The 23,158-nt window shown below is 41.2% G+C and overlaps 2 protein-coding genes across 7 annotated transcripts in view; both read right to left on the bottom strand.

Moving 5' to 3' along the window:
* The window catches only part of LOC122356635 (calcium-activated potassium channel subunit alpha-1-like), a 159,468-nt gene extending 145,180 nt beyond the window's left edge, over positions 1-14,288 (bottom strand). The window contains exon 1 of the mRNA XM_043255571.1: positions 13,271-14,288. Within this exon, the coding sequence (XP_043111506.1) occupies positions 13,271-13,561 (291 nt within the window). The 5' untranslated portion in view covers positions 13,562-14,288. The remainder of the gene's footprint in view (positions 1-13,270) is intronic.
* Positions 14,289-18,679: 4,391 nt separating this feature from the next.
* Positions 18,680-23,158, bottom strand: part of dlg5a (discs, large homolog 5a (Drosophila)) — a 52,841-nt gene continuing 48,362 nt past the window's right edge. For 5 of the 6 annotated variants that reach the window (XM_043254997.1, XM_043254996.1, XM_043254994.1 and 2 more), the window contains 4 exons: positions 22,689-22,816; positions 22,359-22,468; positions 20,731-20,840; positions 18,680-20,440 (listed from right to left, as the gene is read on the bottom strand). In XM_043254997.1, coding sequence (XP_043110932.1) covers positions 20,337-20,440; positions 20,731-20,840; positions 22,359-22,468; positions 22,689-22,816 — 452 coding nt within the window. In that variant the 3' untranslated portion in view covers positions 18,680-20,336. The remainder of the gene's footprint in view (positions 20,441-20,730; positions 20,841-22,358; positions 22,469-22,688; positions 22,817-23,158) is intronic. The other variant, XR_006252315.1, reaches the window with a different exon arrangement.

Raw genomic sequence — 23,158 nt, 5'->3', positions numbered from 1 at the left:
CTCTCTGGACAAGGGCAGAGGTTCACAGACATGTCAAAAATATAAATGAAACATTTCTTCCCTATTGACTTACACGCAGCACAATGCGAAGGCTTCCACAGTGTAGCAAACCACAAAACATGATGAATTATGCAGTCCAAGTATCTGTATCCACAAAAACAAATCTGCACGCGCACTACTGAATTATACATACGGGATTCCACTTGTAGTAAGACTTGTGTTTTTTAAATTAGGAACTCTAGCTCAAACACACATGAACCTTGGCATACGTGTACGGCCTGTTCACACGGGCACCAGCGAGTCACGTTCATATAAAGGAGTTATAAATTACAATTTTGTATTTGCAGCATACACTTAGCACTAATCATTTTTGTCCTATTGAAATATGGTTGCTTTTAAAGAGATTAGTATTGACTGGCAGTAACCTAGAGTGCTTTTGTGAGCCCTATATTATCAGAATGTCACACTCAGTGGATTTTCTTTTAGTACACGCACAAAACACAGCATAACTACAAATGATGTTCACGAAATACGCCAATTTTGACACTATTCACATGATGGCATTCAAAGGGGTATTATAGACTGAAATATCAAGCTTGTTGACTCCTGCACCGCTGTGTCTTATAACGGCATACTGAAGTGAGTTATTTCGTCAAGTATAATCCTGGGCTGAGGAACAAAACCAGATGCAACGATTCATCATCTAAGGGCTTTCCTCAACACTCCTGCGACGATCATGAAGGAAAACACCATGCTTCCTGCTGATTCTGCCATGTACAAAGAAAAAAAGAAAAAAAAAAAAGAAAAAACCTTGTGCTCTGGGAATAAAGAACATGAAGGATCTATACAGACCAATAAAAGGCTCATATAATACTGGATGTCTGCTATGATGAATTTCCTATAAAAGATCCACATTTATAATGATTTACACAACTATATCACGTCTTCATACCTGAAAATAATCAAACTCTTCTAATCTTCAAAAACACATTAGTTACTGTTATTATTATGTCCAAAAATAATTACAATGCTGCTTATTTATAATGGTTAAAAACGATATAAAGAATAAAAATGAATCCAGACAACACAGAGATCATTCTGCATGTGCAAGCGCAGCCATCTTTTTAAGATGACAGGTAAGTCCCACTAAATCAATGTTATTTTTAGACTAAATTTAATGAGGAAAATCATGGAACATATTAGATGGGTTTTTTGAGTTGACATTTAGAAAGTGCTTTATGGGTTGTATATCTTAAGAAACGTGGGTATAGGACAGGGTATATAAAGTTAAGGCGTCAAGTAATGTTAAGTTAGTCATGTACAGGACTGAATAAATATTTGTACTTGATTTTAGACTGAATTTATCAAAACACATTTAAAAAGGTGTAAATGTTTTATTTAAAACCTATATAAAATTTAACATAAAAGCATTGAATTGTATGATATGTCTGAGGCAAATTTAAGCAAAAGGGAATGTGGTCTTTCACCTTGTTTTATCCATAAAACAAGTCAAGACTGTGTTTTGTTTTTAATGCTTCAGAGGAGAAATTAGTCTTTCCGAACGAAAAAGAACAAAATCTCAGGAAGTTCCCTAGGACGTGAATCACTAGATATACCGTGAACACTAGGCGATTGATCAATCAATTTGTAAAACGTTGAGGTTGCAAACAAAAAAATATGAATAATATAACTGATAGAAGAACTGTCCTCTGTCCTTGCCACTGTCGCCCTTGCCTTGCTTCTTTGGGGACATACATTATTGGACGAGAGATGATGTCAACACTGAATCACTAATGAACTTACTTTAACTGGAAAAATTGTGTTAATGTCCTCTTGCATTATTGACTAACTATTTTCCTGTTTGACTGTAAAGCTGCTATTGTATAAAGACTGACACCCACAGGATAAAATATTTATGCACAATTGCACAGGCCAGTCATTTCTAATTTGCCAGTTGTTAGGTTGAATGAAGTTTACTGCAATTTAAAGAACAAAAAAAGGGCTAAAATGGAACAAACAAGAATAAATGGAATAAACAAGGCCTTGTACTTTACTTGTTCCAATACTCACAAAAAAATGTGTTTTTTGTGTGTGACTCCAAAATAAAATTTCTAAAAAGGTGTGACAGAATGTAAACATTAAATCATATTTTAAAATGTGCTCACTGGAAAAATGAATGGCTGATTTTGAAAGACAATGAACCAGCACCACGTTTTCCAATCTCTCTGTCTGATGAGCACAGTTTGTCATTTAGACTGGATTACTTTTATTTACTGTTTACAAGGGAAATTCAGAGACGGAAAGGAAATTGACATTGGCATTGACAGAAACACAGTCACAGTTTGCCTCAAAAAACAAACATCTCATCAAAGCCAGGCCGCTGGCAGTAAAGACACTCTTTACTCGACTCTTAGCATCAATTACCACAACAAGCAAAGCTCTTAACACACAAATTTTGAATTCGGGGCTACACCGTTTCCTCACATGAGTGTATAGTTTTAAAACACACCAAGTCATGCACTAACTTCCAACAGAGCTTAAAAACCAGCATTGTCGGTGGGCTTTTACCTCTTGTCACAGTAAATGAGCCCTCAACCCAAAGCACAAAAGACAGGGGAGCATAACCTCGGAGGGGTTGAAGGACAGGCGGACAACCGACTCATCACTCAACGCCTCGGTCTGCCATTTTCTGCTCCGGCAAAATCACCGGACGGAACAAGAAATAAGCTACCGTCCCTTGATTCACATGACCACTTCCTGAGAGCCAGGCCTATTCTGCAGGTAAAATAAAGGTTGGGTTGTACATCACGCTGCGCTGGTGCGAACGAGCTCTGCATCTGTCAGCCGGCTCCTGGCCCGTCTAATCTAGCAGGATACGGCTGACAGTGTCAGGTACATTCTGACATGGCATTACTTTGGCTAAATGTCAAGCTCCTAGAACTGCAGGAACCTGCCAAATCAAAACAGCAAGGCCAGGGTGTGCTCTGAGACAGCAATAAATCCACCATAAGACCTTTTCCTAAATATAGAGAGCCGTTCATTTCAATGAAAGCCTACCTTGACGGCGCACTTTGCCGTTTTGGTGCCATCGGCCCTGCCGTGGCCACTGCATTAGCCGAACGAATCGGCGAGTACAACAGGCAGCGCATCCGAACACAGCAATTAAATCATGTCACTTACACAGCATGACATTATTCATTTAGTTTACGAGCGCAAACGAGCAGACAGCGGCTGACTGCAGAATCTGCAGTTTCACCCTCCGCATGTATTTTTAAACAAACTGAAGTGGACAGATGGCTCATCAGAAATGGATGTGTGAGCTTGAGGGACAGCGAACACAATCAAAAAGCGCGGACGGTAATTAAAGAGCATGTTACATGTCTTTTTAGTCCGTGTAACTGCACCACCACTAGCTTGGGTTACGGGGTTAAAAAATGTTCTGTTCTCATGCTGTAATTTGAGAGAGGCCGGTTAATTTCTCCTGTGACCTGGGAAACTATGACCCGAACCCTATTCAAAGAGGTCAAAAGGTCCTCTAGCTCAGGCCTAAGTCAATGCCTTCTATTCGTGGAGAGTGGCCCTTTGTTTCCTTAAAGGGAAACAGGCTATGCAGCAATGAGAAAGGAAAATATGTTGCTGGCTAAAGATTAGGGATTTCAAAGGTGACGAAATTTTAGATTTTAGATAATACAAATCATGCATTGGTCTTTAAAATCATACAATATAAATGTATAGGCTACATATACTGATATCAACATGCTCACAGATGTGTTGTTTTTAGTGATCATATACCTACTCCACAGATGAATCCTGTCACACAGTGTTCAAATTAGGATCTGTAATATTTTTCAAAATTTTTCTAAATTCTCCTCTGCTCTGCAAGCCTGCATTTATTTGTACAGTAAACAAAATTCATGCCTGATTCAAGAAGGGGGTCTCAAAAATGGCTTCTTAACTTATTTATTTTAAGTTAAGTTGTGCTGTGAGAGTATAAACAAATACAGAATACATTTTAAACTTGGAATTGATTTGAATTATGATAGTGTATAATTGTTGCTGTGTGATGTTTTTCAGCACAGTTACTGGACCACGACTTAAACATAATATTTTACAGGAGAAAGCAATTTATTATAATAATTTCTAATCGCAATAAACACCTGAAATAATATTATTGTATTATTGTATCATATTAGTTTTTGTGGTGTTATCAAAATCAGCACTATCTTATCCAGAAATGAAATTTTGGTACGCTGTGAAATGTTGTGACAAACCTATTGCCAGAGATTTGAGAGGGGCCATGTTGGAAAAGACTGCTACTGCTAGAGGCAAAAAATTGAAGTGAGAGAGAAAGAAAGAGAGACCGAAAGAGAGAGAAAGTGAGGGAGGCCAAGCTGGATTTTTTGAGCCTGTGCCAGTTCTCATCTCTCTGCAGTTGTATTGCTTTTTAGACAATGCTCAGCAAAGCAGCTGTGTGGCTTTAGCCCCCTCTACTCCACCACCCAAACCGGAATTAGCAAATCAAATGATGTCCTTGTAATATATAATGCAAAATCATCCTCAATTTCCAGTGTGCAATCAAACGCATGTCATGCACCGCCAACGACACAAGGACATTCAAGGGTAGATGCTAGATATCATTCACAGTTCTTTAATCCTAAATCGAGGAAGATGTTTAATCAGTATTGTCTTGCAAAAAAACTGCAGCAGAGCCTTAAGAGAGAGACGCAGCTCTCTGAAGCATGCTAAACCCCCTAACGTATGCCAGAAGCCATTATCTTGCCTGCACTGCGAGTACAGCAAGCGCAGTCATCGCCGTTCACGTACCCGACGGGTTGCACAGAGGACATTCACACTATTTTAGGCAAACCCAACATTTTCTCATCCGCAATTTACTTTAAAGCCAGGCCATTTTTAGCTTTCAGTCAATAGTTCACACTACCGTGAACTTGGAGCAACGTTTGAAATAAACATGATCAAAGATGTATTTCTCGCGGCATCCGTTGCACAGCGAAGAAAAAATAGCAATCAATTAGTGGTATCCACAGCTATAATTAGCAACCAAAACATGAACAGCTGTGAACGCGCAGAAATGAAAACAGCCACATGTGTAAATGTCTAAAAATTGCAGACCACGACTGAGAGAGTGTAACGGCAGACAAACTAGTCTTTCGAATCCATGCGGTAGCCGCACAGTCATTTACTGCCCATTCATATCAAATGCATTTCAACATGATGCACTTGCACAGATGACAAGGTCGCAGCTGCTTTCATTCAAAGCAAACAGATGTTGGCTTTCAATAAAACAATCGCCACCATTTTCACTCTCTTGATTACGACAAGCTCAGATGTTTAGCACAAAGTCATCTCAAACGGGTTTGTACACCTTCCAATGAAAGCAGATGTGTCTGAGCATTAAACGGTCCGGTGTCTGGATTTGTGAACTGAAACTCTTGCACTGAGCTCTCCATGGTGCTGACGGCCTAATTCTGAGCGGAATCACTGAGGCTGGAAACACTTGCGTTTCATGCATCTAATCCAAATGTGAGACTTCACACTCGTATCGGTGCTAGAGCGATGCCAATGATTTGTGCACTTAAGATGTTAACGAAATTGTTAGTGTGGACCAGCCTAACCCAGAAAAAAAGAAAAAAAAAAAAAAAAAAAAAGAAAAACAAGACGACTATTAAGCAGCCTAATTTCCAAGTGTGCTGAATGTGATTCATGAGGGATATAAAGCTCATCAAGGAGGAAAAAAATGGTTCTTGGGCTGTCAGGTGGTCTCACAACCTAAAAAAAAGGCGTATTTGTGGGATCGTATATGTTGTATATGGCTGTGTGTGCAATATGATCTTTAGGCAGTATGTTGGTGTTAAATATTTAATGAATGTTGCACATCTTAGCAAGATATCCATGAAAGGGCTTTTTTTTTCCACATCCTGTTATAAACATGTAGAAATTGTCTTGTTTTTCTCCAGTTATGCCATTAAAACATAAACAGACATGCACACTATATGTGCAATATTGATTAAACTGTCAGATAAGCATTTAAAGCATTTACATGCAGCAAAATGGGGGGAAAAAAATTAATTGATGCGTCAATTATTTTTGCTTACAGTTTATAACCACCGTTTTCTTAATGTTACATGTGTTTGGGTTATTAACATGTGCATGTAAACATACTCATTGTGTTTTAGAACCAGGCCTCACAACCCGACGTATAATGTCATTACTTCTATCAAATAAAAGATCCAGCACCATCAACTCAATTTCACCTGTAAGCAGATAATCTGTCCTTTGTCCCCTGAGGTTTAGCAGGGAAAAATATCAGCTTGTGTTCTGCTGACTGAATAACATTATGTCCTGTTTAAACAGCTACATCTAACATACTACTATGTATACAGCAGTTCTATGTTCTCTCTGTACAACGCCATCTAGTATCATTTTATCATCTTATATTCCATCACTGTTATACGTTTCACTCAATGTGACATTCTCAGAAAAGTCACAAACTTTACATCTGGGAATAAAAAAGTGAAACAAGTAGGAAAAGGACAGTGCCAATATGTATAAGAGCTGCACTTTTGCATGATATGTTAAGTAGCTAATGTAATGAAACAAGATGGACAGAGACGTATCCAACAACATCAGCTCAGAATTACCGGCTTCAAACAACGAACTCGAGTTTCAGTGTGTATAACATATGTAGGCTACATGATGTTAACATGCCACGTCATGCAGAGCACACGACAGCTTATTTTACAACTGCTCGTCTCACTTTTCACAAGGCTTATTCCTTCCACCATTACTTTTTAAACAACGAAACACTCTAGAGGCCTCGAAAGGGGTCTTTATAAATCCTAAACGTGAAAAGGGGGAAAAACGTGGTTTCGTTTAAAAAGCTTTCAACGGTATTGTGAGCTGAAAAGAGATGCTTTTGTAACACTTCTTCAATTAAACCAGCCTGACATTTGTGGAATAACCTTTGCAGGCGCATCAAAAGCACTCCATCTCATCACACCAATGCGCTGTAGTGCATGCTAAGAGCCAAGCAGGTTATTAAAATTGCCGCCTGCCATCAGAAGCACAACCTGTTATTAGCTTGTGAGCACACGGGAGAGATAGAGCCAAATCACAGAGCTGTGAGAGGCTTCAGCGGCACAGCCCACATCCCTGAAGGTCACAGGAACGTCCTCTACCCTTCCCATCTCCTCTCCCCTGCTTCACTGCATCACTGCTTCCAATCAAAGCACCAATTATTATGTTAAGCTCATTGAGATGTGGGCGAATCAGAGCTCAGGGGCTGGTCGCAGGGGCCGCGTTTTGGACACGCGTCCATATAACTCTCTAAATGAAGGGCTCGGACCGCTTCATTATTAATGCATCAATTTTCATCTCGCAACGGTGAAGTGCCAAAGACGTTAGAGAGGAAACGGTTACCAAAAGAAGAACCGACTCTCTAAGCTCAAGAGCTACTTCTTCTGAGACGAAACACAACAAGAGGCCTTGCGGATATTTCATAAGGACCAATAATTCACATTGAGGAATCGCTATTAATGACAGTCATTAATTGCAAGTCTTAACAAGCTTTCATACAGCCATCCTCCACTAAACTCAAAATAACAATACGAAGGCAAACTGCGTTTCGTCTTATTGTGGTCTAGTTAATATTAGCCAGGGGTTAGTGGAGATGAGAGCACATGGTGGCTCTGACTGCAGACAGATTACACGCACACGAGGCTCTTTAAAGACAACAGCAGCTGATCCAGCCAGCAGCGGCTTCCTCTGTGAGCTCCAGCAATGGCTATCCTGCTATCTTTTCCCATGTGCTAACGGTTTTGACCAGCCAGTGAGATCTGGTGTCGCCACCAGCGAGGAATGTCTCTCCTGACTCAGGCAAACCTTTCCTATTTCAACCAAGCCCTTGCAATGTTACAACTAATACAGGTGGGGCCAAAAGCCTAAGACCAAAGCCTTTTGACAAGTTCACATGAAGTTCTAGGACTTCGAAACATTCAAAACAGACAAATGTCAACTTCAGAATTGTGACATTGAGCTTTGAACAAAATATAAAAAAAGACAGTCTGATTGTATTTATTATTAATACAAAACAATCGATATATTATTAATTTCAAATGTACCTAACATTGGCTCAGCCCCTGAAAAAGTGCAAAAGTGTGTAAAACTTGACCACAACTATGGAAACTGGTCAGTCTTTGCCCTGTGTTTGTAGTGCATGCTTACGTCAGGCCAATATCAACAACACATGTCAGTAATGCCAGTCCTCTACGGCCGGTATGCTAGACAGAAATCAGAGGCCTTGCACACGTATACTAAATCATTTCTGTTTCCAGAAACGAAACAACAACAACTTTGCATACAGATTAACTGATCTGTAATTTATGTTTAACAGCACATTTTGCCTGAGGTTATTATTAAAGTACCATGTAAGACTTACACACATCAGGGGATCAAAAAAAATGGAAGAGTTCAACACACAAGTCCTTTAATAAGTGGACATGTTTGACAGAAAATAAATCACTCTCAGAAAAAGTATTTAAGTGTATACTAAAACAGCTCTGAGGCCTGACTGCCCTGTACAACTGTCAGTTTCAATTTCTTCATACATCATTATCGCTCAATTCAACCATGATCCATCCTAGTGGCTGCAGCAACAAATCTGACATGTTTTTATATTTTTATACAGCACCATGATGATATGAGAAGTCTCTTCCCCAGTTTTAATATGTATACTCGTTTGTCACATTGACACCACACGGACAACGTGACCTGCTAAGGATAAAACGACATTCAAGACATTTCCAGATATCAATACAAGAGGTGTACAAAGACAGACTGTTTGCTGTGATCAATAGCAAATCAATATCACATCATTCTTATTGAGCTGTTACAAGACGGACTTGCAATTCTGGAAAAAAACAAACAAACAGAACTGTACTCATTTCAATCAAGAAGTATAACACCCGAGTGTCCTATGACTTCCACCACACGCTCTTCCTCAGTTTGCATTTTAAATACGCAAATGAGTACAATCTAGTGACAATGGCAATAATTTGATGTTTATCTCATAATGGAAGTACACAGGCATGTACCGAGCACAGACTCACAGGGTACATTGTGTTAGAGTGTTAGTGAGAGGGACAGCTGATCTTTGGGTGTGTGCTGTCCTCCTGTTAGCCCAAAGGCAGCCGGCGCGTTGCCAAGCACGAGGGGATACACAGGCGCACAACAAACCCACTTACCAGGCATCTCAGTAATTCTGAGTGCTTTAATGAAAATACAAAGTTCAGCCCTAGATCTATAAAAATATCTCTCATAACACAAGCTCACAAAACACACGCCTCATTTGAGACGTAACCCTCTAGTGGGTCAGAGCACGTCTTGAGCTTTAAATGGAAAACGGTAGTCATGCAGGACTGAAAAGCAAAGGCTCATTTCAAGGAGCAATAGCTGTTTGTAAACACGTTCGCGTTATTTGCCAGTAAAACGAGACGGGGAAATGAATAGAGCAATTTAGAGCAGAAACTCAAAACAATATCAAATAAACATGGAATATAAATCAATAAGGAACTCTGTATTGCTAGTGCTTTTGCGACCTCTGGCAAAATGTAAACAGAAAGTTAGGTCACAAAAAACATGCATTTAATGTGAATAGCGTCTGCCTTATTAAAATAGGCAAACTCATTAAAGGTGAAGTATGTAAGCGTTTATGTTTTGCTAGTGGCAGTAAGCTTCAGCTGATAATTACAGCATTATGTAAACAAGGAGCGTTCGATATAGAAAGCCGTGTCTTCTGATGTGTTCTGGAAACCTCGTATCTTTCCCTTTCCTCCCTTTGACGTCACAGCTGATGCACCGGCAGGACAGTCTGTGACTGTGGGACTGGGCATGTTCATGTGATGCCAACAGCCAATCAGTGTTACAATTCTTCCTGCAGCTCCAAAGTGATTTGTCATAGCTCACAGTGATTTGAACAATGGCTCAAAAAAGCAAAGATAACGATATGTAGCCAACCAGCTTTATTCAGTAAATATTCAAAAACATTGTACTAACCGAAAAGTACAATTTCAATGCAACAATATTTCAACGTTTTGAATATTAGGGCCCAACGATTTTTTTCCTTCTAGAAATTCATGTTTCATTTTTTTTCTAATAATCAAATGAAGACATGAAACGTATTTATTTTCAATAAAATTTAAATCGAACCCTTCTATTTTTTAGTAAACGAACAGTGGTTTACTGTTAACACATTAATAAATGCTAGAAAAACTATGCAAATATTCCATTGAAAAGTTAATAATAACAGTATTTGTGGTTCAATTTGACAGTGAATATGTAAAAGACATACATTACACTGAACAGAACTAATAAAATTGTTACGTTAAATCATACTTTTATTTTGACAGGTTGCTGTGAAGTGTCTGTGTGTATACAGTACATGCTGTCATGCAGTGAGATGCAGAGGCCGAAAATGTGAACATTTCGGTTTGCCCTGTGGGGTGACTCTGTCTCTGTGATCCGATGCGTTATCAGGTTTTGAAATTTGGCATCAATTGATACCAAATGAGTTCGGTACACGATCCTATTCATTATTATAAAAAAAATCCAAAATCTCAAGAAAATCACATCAAACCATAACCCAAAAAAACCCAACCCATACAGCGCTCAAATTTTTCCAACGATAGCATTTTCAAAGTAGCCAATATATTATATCTTATGTTTATAAAATAAAATAATCATTAGATGTATTCCTTTTTTACAGTATAAAGGCTGTTTTTATTGTTATAGACTGTATTTTTTACCGTACCTGCTACAGTTTTATCCCATGGTTCCTGAATCGATAAGCCCCTCATATGCTCATTACACCATAACTTTAAAGCACCAACGAACCTCCAGATCAAATAAAAGGATGCCAGTTGTGTTTGTTACCAGTGCAAGAAATTAAAAACAAAAAAACTCGCATTATCCTTTGTTCTGTTTGCCCACCTACTAAGGACAGAAATGGTTCCCTATACGACTCTATAGGAGTTGCAGGGCAAAGCACATTTGTATTAGCTGGAGCCCGAGGCAAGGTGCCACAGAGGACAAAGAGAGCGTTCACATTAAGTCATCACTCCTTCCGTGTCGCAACTCCACCTTAGGGGCACTTATCACCCGGAGAACAATGGAAAGACACATCGAATAACCACTCTGCAAATTGTAAAACACGGGCAGGAAGCGCAGATGAGCAACTCTAAGACGACGTGGGATCTTTCTGTCAGGTGCGTTCCACCTGTACGGTGCAATCTCTAAGACCGATATAACGGCAAGCTCTCGGTCTCACCCGCTTGCTCAACATGGCCGGCCTCGGCCGCGCGTCCCATTACTGACACTATGCCTGGAAGACCTGCCGTCCTCAGTCAGCTGCATGGGGGATAACGTTTCAGTCTCTTAATGCTCCTAACAAGCATGTTCCCCCTGCAACAGAGTGTCAATACACGTCCACAAAGTCACCCCTCCAGAGTCTCCTCCCACTAGGAAACACATCGAGCGCACGCAATTATCCACGGCACCGTTTTCATTTCTTCTTGGAAACGGGATACGGCGAGATATCGCTTGGCACAACATACTCATTCCCGGTGGCCCAACAACGGGTTGTCATCAGCCACTGGTAGGGAAACACTGATGACGCGAATCAGTCGGGTTTATACTTATACATCATATCCCAGAGAATACAACGAGGCTTAATAGAGGCTTCCCAACAGCAGGTGATATAAACACTGGCCTGATTGTGTTTTAACAACTTCCATCCAAAGAGGATGAACTACAGTGTCGGTTTCAGACAGACAGCGCTTTGCTGGAACGACTGTACATGTAGGTGATTAAATGGTAATGAAGACCGGTGACTTCACAGACGTCATTAACCCTCCTCATTTAAATAAATAACAAGTTCAACGCAGTCTCATCCGAACGAGAAACAACACGCGAGTTCATTCGTATACACGGAAACAGCCCAGAGCCGTGCTTGTTGACAAACTAGTCATCTAATCTAGCTTTTAATTCATTCCCAGACAGATATCTAAGTCGGTAGATACTAATAGGGATTAAAGTGTATTGGCTGTTTGAATCCAGGCCTCGTGTGGTTAATTATAACTCGCTGGATATTGTCTCCTCAAATCCCACATGAAGCAGCCAAAATGAAGCTTCGGTCCTTTTTTATGTCTGCATTGAGTCTCTGGAGATGTGAATAACACTTTTCCATTTACACTGGATCGCAGCCAACCCATCAAAGATGATGGAGGCGCAGAAGACAAGCCGCACCGATGCTGTAAGCACACACCGGGTCTCACCGAGTCCATTTTGAGTGCCTAATGGAAGCCATCGCATTACTATCATCTATTCAAACTGAACGGATGTGAAATGCAGAACGCACACGTTCGCAAGCAACAGGTCTGGATGGGTTTCCCGTGAAAATCAAACATTAGAATTTGTGGATGATGACGGCCATTAGTTAAAGATAATCCGTGTCCCTACATGGCCGTGCTCATCTACATTAACGCACTGGCTTTCTTTTTATTTTTATTGCACTCAATGAACCATAAATGATACGTTTTTGCACGCTTTAGACGGCCATCAACAAAGCAAAGTCACAGATACCATGTTTAATGCACACAAGTTACCATGTGGCTTTCGAGGCGGTCAGCATATGACTAAAAGCGGTCTAATATAACCTAATTCTGCAGTCATCTTGTGTCTTCAGGCCTTGTTTACAAGGCTAGAGACGGAAACTAGTAACAGTTTAAATGGATTACCAGGTTACTGATTGTGCCCACATCTCTAATCCCTGATGCAAATATAGCGTATTCTCTGAATATTTTTCCAACTTGAACTCATTAACCATTTACATCCACTAACGATAAGAAAAAGGAAAAAAAAAACATCCATACTGTTACATGTTCATACAAATATGAGGCCTGCGTGTAAAGGGCTTTCATTTGTTGACACTATATATATATATGAATCTCTTAATTCCCTTTTCTTTAAATGTGCAAACACCGACTTGTTTTGGTCCGTGCCAGTGGCTTAATGAGCCCGAGCGCTTGCTGCAATACTGTCACGCAGATCCGGCGTATTACTCCCAATGAATCACTTCTATCAATGCCAATCCGCTGCCATCCCAATGCCATTTAGATATTAAGACAAACTACCAACGCGCAAAGACAGCACGGCCGTTTTAATTCCAGCTAATGCTGCCTTTCGTGGCTCGCGTTACCTTGTTTTTGATGTTGCAATGGCAGCAGACCGTCCACAGGTACTTCAGGGTCCTCCACAGGAGGATGATGAAGAGACCCCCGAAGAACGTCACCATGGACGAGGCGAGGAAAGCCCACCACATGCGCTGACCATTGTTGTCACAGGGGACGTCTGGCGAGAAAGGGATGATCAGGTCCATCTTCGATATAGAGACAGAAGAGTCCGGGTTTTTGTTCAAATTGATATTGTTACTCATTCTAGAGCTGCCGCTGCTGCCATAGGATCCGTTGCCATCTGCCACAGCTAGCATTGAGATGAAGCTTTGGAGAGCTCCTGCCAGCGCCCCCGACCCCAGCCATCAGCCATATTGCTTCAAATATCCCTCTCCTTTCTTCTCCCTGTTTTTCTATCCACGTCTGCTCGGCGTGATTAATATTTCTGAGCGAGAAAGGCAGCGGCTTGGAGAGCGTGAGGAGGAAGCGCGCGTCCGTCAGCCTCAGCGCGAGACATTTAAATCCGCATTAACGGCGACTTCGCGTTTCATTTCGAAGGGTTCTCCTCGTCCTTTTCCATATCTTCTAAATAAAATGGAGTCTATAAACGGCACTCGCGCGGCGTGCGTCGCAATCAGTCGGAAAGCGAGAGGATTCGCGGGAGAGACGCGGACAAACGGCTGCCTCCGGGCTCTCCGCCGTCCATCCAGCGGCGGGGTCGCCTCAGCGGCGTCTAATCGATATTTCTCCCATAAACGCCAACTTAATCAATGTCCCCGAAGCTATTCAGCTGGGAACCGAGCCGCTCTTTGTGGTCTTTCGAGAACCCGTTCAAATATCGGCGATTATTCCGCTCTCTACGACACGTCGCCGTCCCCGTTCACTTTCCTCAGCTGATCCAGGCAAAGTCCGTCAGATCTGCTCCACAGATTGTTGGGGAGATTTACAGGTAGGGGGGCGGAGCCAAAGCCTTATCATAAAGACGGATGAGAGAGCGTACGGACCTATCTTTTTATTAAACGCATCAACAGTGAACATTAGCGAGCATCAACATATATGTATAATAGATATATATAATTTATATATATAGGGAAAACGGAGAACCGCACGTATGAATAATATTTACAACCAATGTGACATTTTACAGCAGGCATGGGGTCTTTTCTCATTCTTGATTTAAGGCCGTTGAAAAGACGCGCTCTCAAAAAGCCTAATAACGTTTACGTATTCTGTATTCAAGAAAGATATGACATTTATCTGTTGTAATAACTAGCACGGCCGGGGTCTGGCATTTTGCTTGCGTAAGAGATTGAAGATATAACAGTTCTGTAAGCGTGCATTTATTAATAATGTCATGTTACCTGCCCTGAGGTAAAACGACCCGTTATAATTTGGATATTTCTCCACCTCCAAGGAATGAAGCCGAAGCGACAAGTAACCAACAGGTTGCCAGGTGTTGACAACGAAACCCGATTGCTACTCAAAACGGGTGCTGTCGCGTTTCGAGGGGGTCCCCTGGTAAAAAAAAATAAATTAATAATAATAATAATAAATAAATTTCACGTTTTTGGCGGGGTAAACATCACGTTATTTGGGTCGCTACAACCCTCGGCTACACTATTCAAATAGCTCAATCGGGTTAAAAACAAACGGACTTGGCAACACTTGATAATTTACCAATCAACGTTCCCAAAGCGCCGTGTAAAAACCGGTTTGGAGTCGTGTATTTGAGTGGAGCGGAGCGACAGATTCCATTTCTACGCTCAAATGTTCCGTGGCCACTTCGCCTGAAGTCCACTCCGTCTTTTCCACGTGCCGCACCTGCCGAACTAAACGTGACGCACAGCACAGCGCGCGGATAGCTTTAGCAGTAACGTTAGATTGAACGATTTTAATGTCATTACCGACATTAGCTCTGATAAGACGATCACCTGTAAACACGGGAAGGGTAGCCAAAGCCAAACTTCCGTTGTCTTACCACTAAACCACGTGGAACTTGCCGTTTTTCACGCTTCAAACGCCAGAGGGCTAAAAGTAGCGCGCGCGTTGGTGTAACCTACCTGTAACCGAGCAATATAATTTACAACGTTTAATTATGGATTAATATTTATCCTTGAATGTACAATACCAAGTGAGATTGGGAATAAGCGGACGAAAAGACTTTAATGCACAGAACTTGCAAGCTCGTAAATAGCCTAACAAATAAAATTAATAAATAAAGTTTTTAATTTATCATGTTTAAGTAATTTATCTCGATTTATTTGAAGTGCACAAATTGGACAGCCGCACACATGGACCTTTAGCGCACATGTTTAGAAAGACAGGTTTTTGTGAAGAGAAGAAGCCCCTGAGGTCAGATGTCACGTGACGCTTCATTGTGCATCGACATGTTTATCCTCGTGTTTGTCTCTAATTTGTTCATGGTTTCACCGATGAGGTCGAAGCGGTTTCCTCAAAGGTCACGGATAAGCGACTGGGAACATGTTGGGTTGTGTTAAGAATAACTTGCCGATTTTGATGATAAAACGTAAAGAGTAAAGGTTGGGTTTCTTTCTCATCGCCACTGCGCGGATACTTTAAGGCAGAAGACAAGATAGACTGCTCCTGTTTGACAGACTGTGAAACCAGACCCAAAAGTCATTATCAAAATATAAACATAGATAAACCCAAATGAGGTGTAAAAGAGATTTACTAACTTTTTTACGGTTGTGATTTACAGCCCGAGGGATTCTGTTACTTAACCGAAATAGCAGCTGAAACAGAATCTTTGTGTCCGGTCGTCAGCTGGTGTGTTGGCCTGTGGTCATATCAACAGATCGTGAAAATATCCCACTGCCTTTATGTATTTCACTTACTTTTATCAACGCGTTTGCTTATCCCCCGCGCATGCATACAAAACTGCCCGTCTAAAATGATCAAATACAGTTTATCTTTTGCATATCAAGGCCTTTTTATGCTGGTGACTATTGAATCAGATGTATAATAAAGTGTTTTCTGCTTGTGTGTAATGTAAGCGTGTAAATGAGTTTATCTTCAAGTTAAACAGATAGCAGCCATGTCATCAGTTCCTGTCTCTTCTAAATGAGTGATCTCCTTCAGTGACACTTAGGCGTGTTAATCGTGTTTCCCAAATGAAAATAACAGCAATATTGAGTGCAATACGTACAATAACGTTGCACTACATTTATTAACATATACACAAAAGTGCATTTTTTTTCCAGATTTGCACTGAAGCATTGTGTTAACGTTCAAACGGTATCCGTTAGCTCTCCTCCTACTGGACAGCAACTGAAGTGCACGTTTAGTGTGAAAACACAGCTCGGTGATATGGCATGCATCTCTCAATAGCTCCCATTTCAGGGATGCGCTCAATAGACAATCAGCCACATAATTTATTTTCTCTGAGTGCGTGCATATCGAGTTGGAAACACACCCCGTCCTCCTATATATATATTCTCGCATGGCGTGAGGGGGTCTTTCGGTGGTTTTCCGCCTGTCGGCCACCAGTTGGTGGGGTCTGGATCTCGCAGGCCGGGCTGCAGTGGTGTTATTTATGGAGGGCAATAAGATCCACGACTGGTCATCTTCCTGGAAAACGTGCCCAGCTGTCAGCTTAGAGGGCTAAAGAACCGGTTCCCGCAAGAGCCCGCGTTAAAAGAACAGCGCAGCCGACAGATGCGGAGCTTAGCGATCCGCGGGAACTTGATTTCAGCGCTGCGAGAGAGTACGCTTTTATTACGCCGGGGCCGAAGAACCTTTCGTGGTTGGCCACTCGGCTCCCAGCGCCGGCGCTCGAGTTCAGAGGAGCTGCCGGCAGCTGCCTTGAAACGGATACGCCAACAGGAGACCCGACCCTTTCTAAAAGGAGAGGAAGGGGACTTGAAGGACGCGTTGCTCTCGGGGTGAAGCCCGAGAACGCCTCGAAGGGCTTCCCGCGGCCGAGAGCGCGAGCGTGAGCGTGAGACGACAAATCAGCGCGAGCCAAACGAGGACGCGCTCGGGGGGAGGAGCTCGACTTCTCACGACTGAACGGTGATAATGAGCGCTGGCGTGGCCGAGGGCGTCTTCGGGCGTTTACTAAGGAAACGTGCTGTCGCGCAGACGCCGACCTCTCTGTCGGGAGCACGCTCGCTGGGGCTTACCTGACGCTGAAAACGAGCGGGAACGCGGTTACTCGGTGCCCGTTTAAAGCAGCGTGTTATTATAATTAAGTCTTTGGCTACGGGTTTCGAGCGGCAGCCTTTGCTGCTAATATGCAAATGAATGAGGTGCACGCGTTTTATTATAGCGTCTTTGTAGTACACGGTTGAAATATTGAATGCTAATGGCCAGATCAAATCATTTAAAAAAGCAAGAATAAAAATAAAGGAAATGACCGTTTACGTACTCTTAACACTTAGTTTTATTATTGACACTAAAGTAAAACGATATTAGTCAATGCATTAGATAACTTGAGCTAAAAACTACAGCACGCCCCTTCAAATATCATCTTAGGATACCTCAATCTATAACACTTCACAATAAAGTGTCATTCGTTGACAGTAGTCGATTGTCCATGTTACAATACATATACTAGTTCACAGTATTTATCCATGTTTGTTAACGTTAGTTCATAAAAATACAATCACTCGTTATGTTAGCTCACAGCACATTAACTAATGTTAAACACAACTTGATTTTATTACATTAATAAATGCTAATATTAACATTAAGATTAGTAGTCTTGTTCATTCTTACTTCTTGTTAGGTAATGATCCTTATTGTAAAGTGTTACCATCCAACCATCAGATAGATGTAGACACATATATACATAGGTATAGACAGATGCAGATATTGACAATCTCCATGTCTATATCTGCATCTGTATGTATATATTGGTCTACATCCATTTGTCTATAGACTATGTTTGTATCCATCTATTGCTACATCTACACTACGGTATCCATCCATCCATCCATCCATCCAAGAACTGTAATAATTCAGAAATGCATGTAGTTGAAGCTCCACAGCCCATCAAGGCAAGTTCAAGTGACACAGTGCTGTGGTGTTCTTCTCGGTCAGCCGATGGTCTGATTGAACAACTTCCTTTGACAAGAATTTTTCGCCCCAAAAAAAAAGAAACGTCTCATCACGTCAGGTTTAACAACCCCATGCACCCCAAACAGCAGCTGACAGCCGTACAGACGCAGCTATTGTCTGAGAGCTCACCTTAGTTCCAGTAATTAACACCATATCTTCCCCATGGTTAGACGCAGTGCCTCAGCTTCAAGGAGGAGCAACAAATAAGACAGCTCCACACTCAATTACAGCACATGTCAATCTACCGCAGACGCAACCGGCGCCGAGGAAGCAGCTGTATGACACCCTTAATATGATGGAGATCTCAGCCCGCAGCACAATGAATACACCCATCAATCAAACACACACCATTGTGATTCATTTAATGACGTTGTGAGATACAGAAAATGACTTTTATTCTCGCATTAATGACGTTTTCATACAAATCACATTCTTTTAGAAAAGAAATCCCAATGGAAACAGTACCTGTGTTTGAATCATTCTAAATACTCGGCGGTAATGAATCCCTCGTGAAAACCGTAAGCTAGCTATTCAGAATAATAGTTAGGCATTAGATTCACTTAAAAAAAAAAAAAAAAAGTCTAATTTCAACCCAATGGACTGATATCTTACCGTGAAAAAAAAAAAGTAAGAAGAAATCCCTTTTAAGCAGTGTTTCTCTCTTTTTTTTTCTTTAAAAAAAGGCAGTTCATGAAATGTACGGAGCGGGAGTGATACACATGAATATTATTTTACAGTAAAAATTATAGTACCTATTTCCATTCTACTGGAAACCTACAAACAGTCATTTGTTTAGGGTTCAAAACATTGGAAGTGCAAGACAGAAAAAAAAAAAAAACGAAAGAAAATAACGTGTTTTTGGCACAACATTAATGGGGCTACTGGTCTGCTTGAGACATGACATGCCTCTCGAATAATAATAGCAATAATAATAATAATAATAATAAAAATAATAATAATTAAATAGCAATGAAAAACAACTAACATTTAAACAGATTTAAGAAAACCATTTCAGGTTTACCCTGCAACTTTTCTTTTCGTGATTTTTTTTGTTTTTGTTTTTAGTGTGTAGTACATATAAAAGTGACTGACAGACACACATCAACGGAAACGTGCATTCGCTCGCTCTCTCTCTCTCTCGCAGACACACAAACATGCTAATATTTACTAAGACGTGACACTCCGCCACGCTCCCCTAGGACTACAGCCTAGTAAAAAATACAGTAAATATATTTCTATTTATTTCGCTGAAATTGCATACACACGCATACGCGCGCGCCCGTACTTCAGTCCGTATGCACAAGTACAAGTGTTACGCGGGATATTCTCTTTAAATATAAGCTCTGCTATGAGAACGCTTCGAGATCTCATAGTACACAGTGGTCTGTCTAGCCCTGGAGTGCAATCTGAGAAGTTTTACCGTTTAAATACCAGGCTTTCACCTCGTGCCATTGTCATACGCTCACTAGATCTCCAAAGGCACTTCCGTTTGGCCCGTAGAAAGCGCTTTAGCTGCTGTCCGTCTCGGCTCCGTAGATGAGCACTACGACTCAAAGCTCACCGACATCTACACAACAAACTTAAACCACAAGACGGGGGATTCGGTCCTTGAGCTGATATGTCAGACGTAGGACAGGTTTCGGTGCTGGGCTGCTTGTACGGGGGGGGACTTCACATTCAGGCAGACGTTAAACAAGTCACCGACTGATTGCTCTGTAAACGGGTGTCTTAAATGCAGCATTGCTAAAACTTTACATGTCCGTCAGGAAGACCGAAAGGAAACGAACAAATACTTCAGTGCTATCGTCCTGCATCTGCACACACACACACACACACACACACACACACACACACCTGTAGACACTCATACACAAATAAAAAGTTACAATTAATAACCTAATAAAAACGAATTGACAAAAAAAAAGAGAATCGCTGTCTTAACGTGACGCTCGTAACGTTAGTGTACCTTTGCGTGTGTTGTGTATAAAGTCTAGTGTTTTAAGTCTTTGAGCCCTATGGAGAGCCCAGCGGCGTCCACAAAACTTTGCTCTGTTCCTGATCCACAATAGTCACGATCTGAGTGCAAATGTAAGGGAAGGTGCCTCCTTGAACGATACCTGTAAGGAAACATCAAACAACAGCAAGCTTTAATGAAGTGCAAAAGAACAGCATGCATCTGAAACTAACCTTCCGTCACACTGTTCAAGTTCTTTTTTTTCTTTAAATCTTACTGTCCCCATTTAACATTCCCTTACATTTAAATGAACACAGTAAATGTGCTTTAACTGTAATTGAGTCCATTCAAATATTCGTACGATCATATTTGGTTAAAATAAACACGCCTGCTTCACAGCGTGGCGTCACATTTTCAAACAGATTTGTACAGAGGCTGGTAAGAACAGCAAACCTGTGAAAAATTTGCTGTACTCCTGTTCAATCTTCTGTGCAATCTCAAACTGCTCCTTGGAATGTTTTTGAGAGACTTTATCCCGCAGATAAACTGGATCCTTCTGCTCTCTGCACAGGCAAACGCAAGCAGTCATTCATGCCTCACGCGCAACCGTATTACAAGATTAAACTGGCATAAATGGCATTGTTCTTTTGAGACAAAACACGGTTCAAGCAGCAACATTTGAGGGGTGCGTAATAAAACGCTCGTAAAATGAAGACATCAGCTGTTCAGTACCAAAACTGAGTAAAAGTGTGCAGCTCCCTCGAGACATGGATTCCTGCAGGGCAAAACAACTGAACATCCATGTAGACGCCCTGACAGGTGTCGTCTGTGTCAGTGTGTGTTAAATGGGTAAAAGAAAAGACAAAGAAAAGAATAAAATAACATGTAAACACCCTGCCCTGAAAGCCGATGTCTGGTGCTATGCGACTGCTTAGTTAAAAGTTTATGCCTATAATATGTACACAATATTAATTATTTTTTTAAATACTACCTATATTACATTAATTTAACTAAATAAAGAATATTTTTTTTAATGTATGCATGCATGCATGTGTGTGTAGGGTTGTTATTTCATTTTATTAAAGTCATGGTAATACTTAATTGTTGTTTATTTTATACTGCTGTGGACACATCATACATATTTAATATTATTATTATTATTATGATGATGAAGACACCAACCGTTTTCACAGAAAGCTTTTCTTAGATTCGAGAAAAGCGAGAGCCTACTAAGTATTTGTACATGACATAACGTCATGATCCTGAGCGCTAATGAGAGCAGTACTGATTAACTCGGGCTGCCTTTATATTAAGTAGGTGCTAGTCAGCAGGTCAAAGACGACCTGCATTAATCCCCATAGTGATCGAGTGCAGGCTTGATTTTCTAATCCCGCTGGGAAATCACCAATTTAAAAAGCTCTGTTGGGACGACTTTGCACCATTAGCGCTCCGAAGACTCGGCACGGAAGCGCCGAAGAGACCTAAAGGCACAGTTATGCAGCGCTATCAGGAGAATAAAGCTGGGATTTATTGTCCTTTTAAGTCTCACACCCCTAGAGAGCTATCAGTACAGTATGCTGCGAACCCGTGATATGCATATTAACGGTCTACAGTCGGCCTTCATTCTCCTCGTCTGATAAACTGGCCAGGAGATCTCACAAAGAGGTCTTCAGCCGACAACCTTGAGCGAGAGCGAAGGAGAGAAAGCAGACAGAAAGACTGAAGCGGCTGCCTACGCCGTCGTATATCTTTGTCCTATATCTGTGGAACGTTATGGTAGAAGTGAGCCAAGATATTCATCCATTTAACAGCAGTTTTTCCAAGTCAAATGCAGCCTACACAGTAAAACTGCTTTCCATTTCCCAAATGTCTCCAGGACCCGAGGGAGCACGCAGGAACTTCTTGGCATACAAATGTGCCAGGAGGGCCTTAAAGAGAGAGAGAGAGTGTGTGTGTGTGTGTGTGTGTGTGTGTGTGCGCGTGCTTGGACGGGTCCCACAAGGACACCCAAGAGCTCAGCTGGCTCTCCAACTGGCTGAAATATTCGAGAAGTACGTGTGAAGAGGGATGTGGACACTTACTTTATCTGCTTTGCGTTTTTGTAGCGAATGAAAATGACGATTGGGTAAATGTGAACGCTGTGAAGCCGTTCGATAGCGTGAGGTGCAATGTCAAGCAAACAGTGACAGTCCTACGAGAGAGAGAACGACACAGCACAGAACAGGTCTGAGTCACGTTACACAGATACAGCATGAGCGACTGCAAACAGAGAAACAGGAGCTCACCCACAGCACGTCAACAAACACAAACCTCATCGAATTTAAAGGTGTATCAGACACTGGCTTATTATTAGGGGCTATAGCGTCTCGACCGTTACATTTTTGGTGCGAGCAGCAGAGGTGTGGACGAACCTTGTCCGTGATCTCATTGATGGAGGCAACGGTAGTCACATCAAAATGGCCACTCCTCCGCTTGTAGTCGATGAAGAGGAAGTCTTTCACCCCGCGCTCGATGGCCTGCTGGGAAGCCTTCATCACCTCTGGATGAGCAGAACGAACAAAAATCAGAGCACTCGTATTCGGCAGATTCGTCAGGCAGAACCAGCAAAAGCTAATATTTGTCAAAAGCTAATTTTGAAAAGCAGTTTGTTTTGACTTGTGATAAAGGCTTTTATCACTAAACAACAAAAATCTAAAATAAAAATGTAAAAAAAAAAAAAATCATGAAATACAATCATTATTGTAATAGGCACAAAATGATGTGTACCAAACGATTAATCGCAAGCAATCGCATCCAAAATCCAAAATAAATATATTTATATATCTCAAATATATTTAGCATAAACGTAGCACTTTACTTAAATATATACATGTATGCGTCT

Source organism: Puntigrus tetrazona, chromosome 13 (assembly GCF_018831695.1).
Source record: "Puntigrus tetrazona isolate hp1 chromosome 13, ASM1883169v1, whole genome shotgun sequence".
Taxonomy (NCBI): Eukaryota; Metazoa; Chordata; class Actinopteri; order Cypriniformes; family Cyprinidae; genus Puntigrus; species Puntigrus tetrazona.
Note: the sequence above shows the minus strand (reverse complement) of the source record. Positions and strands in the feature narration are given on the sequence as shown.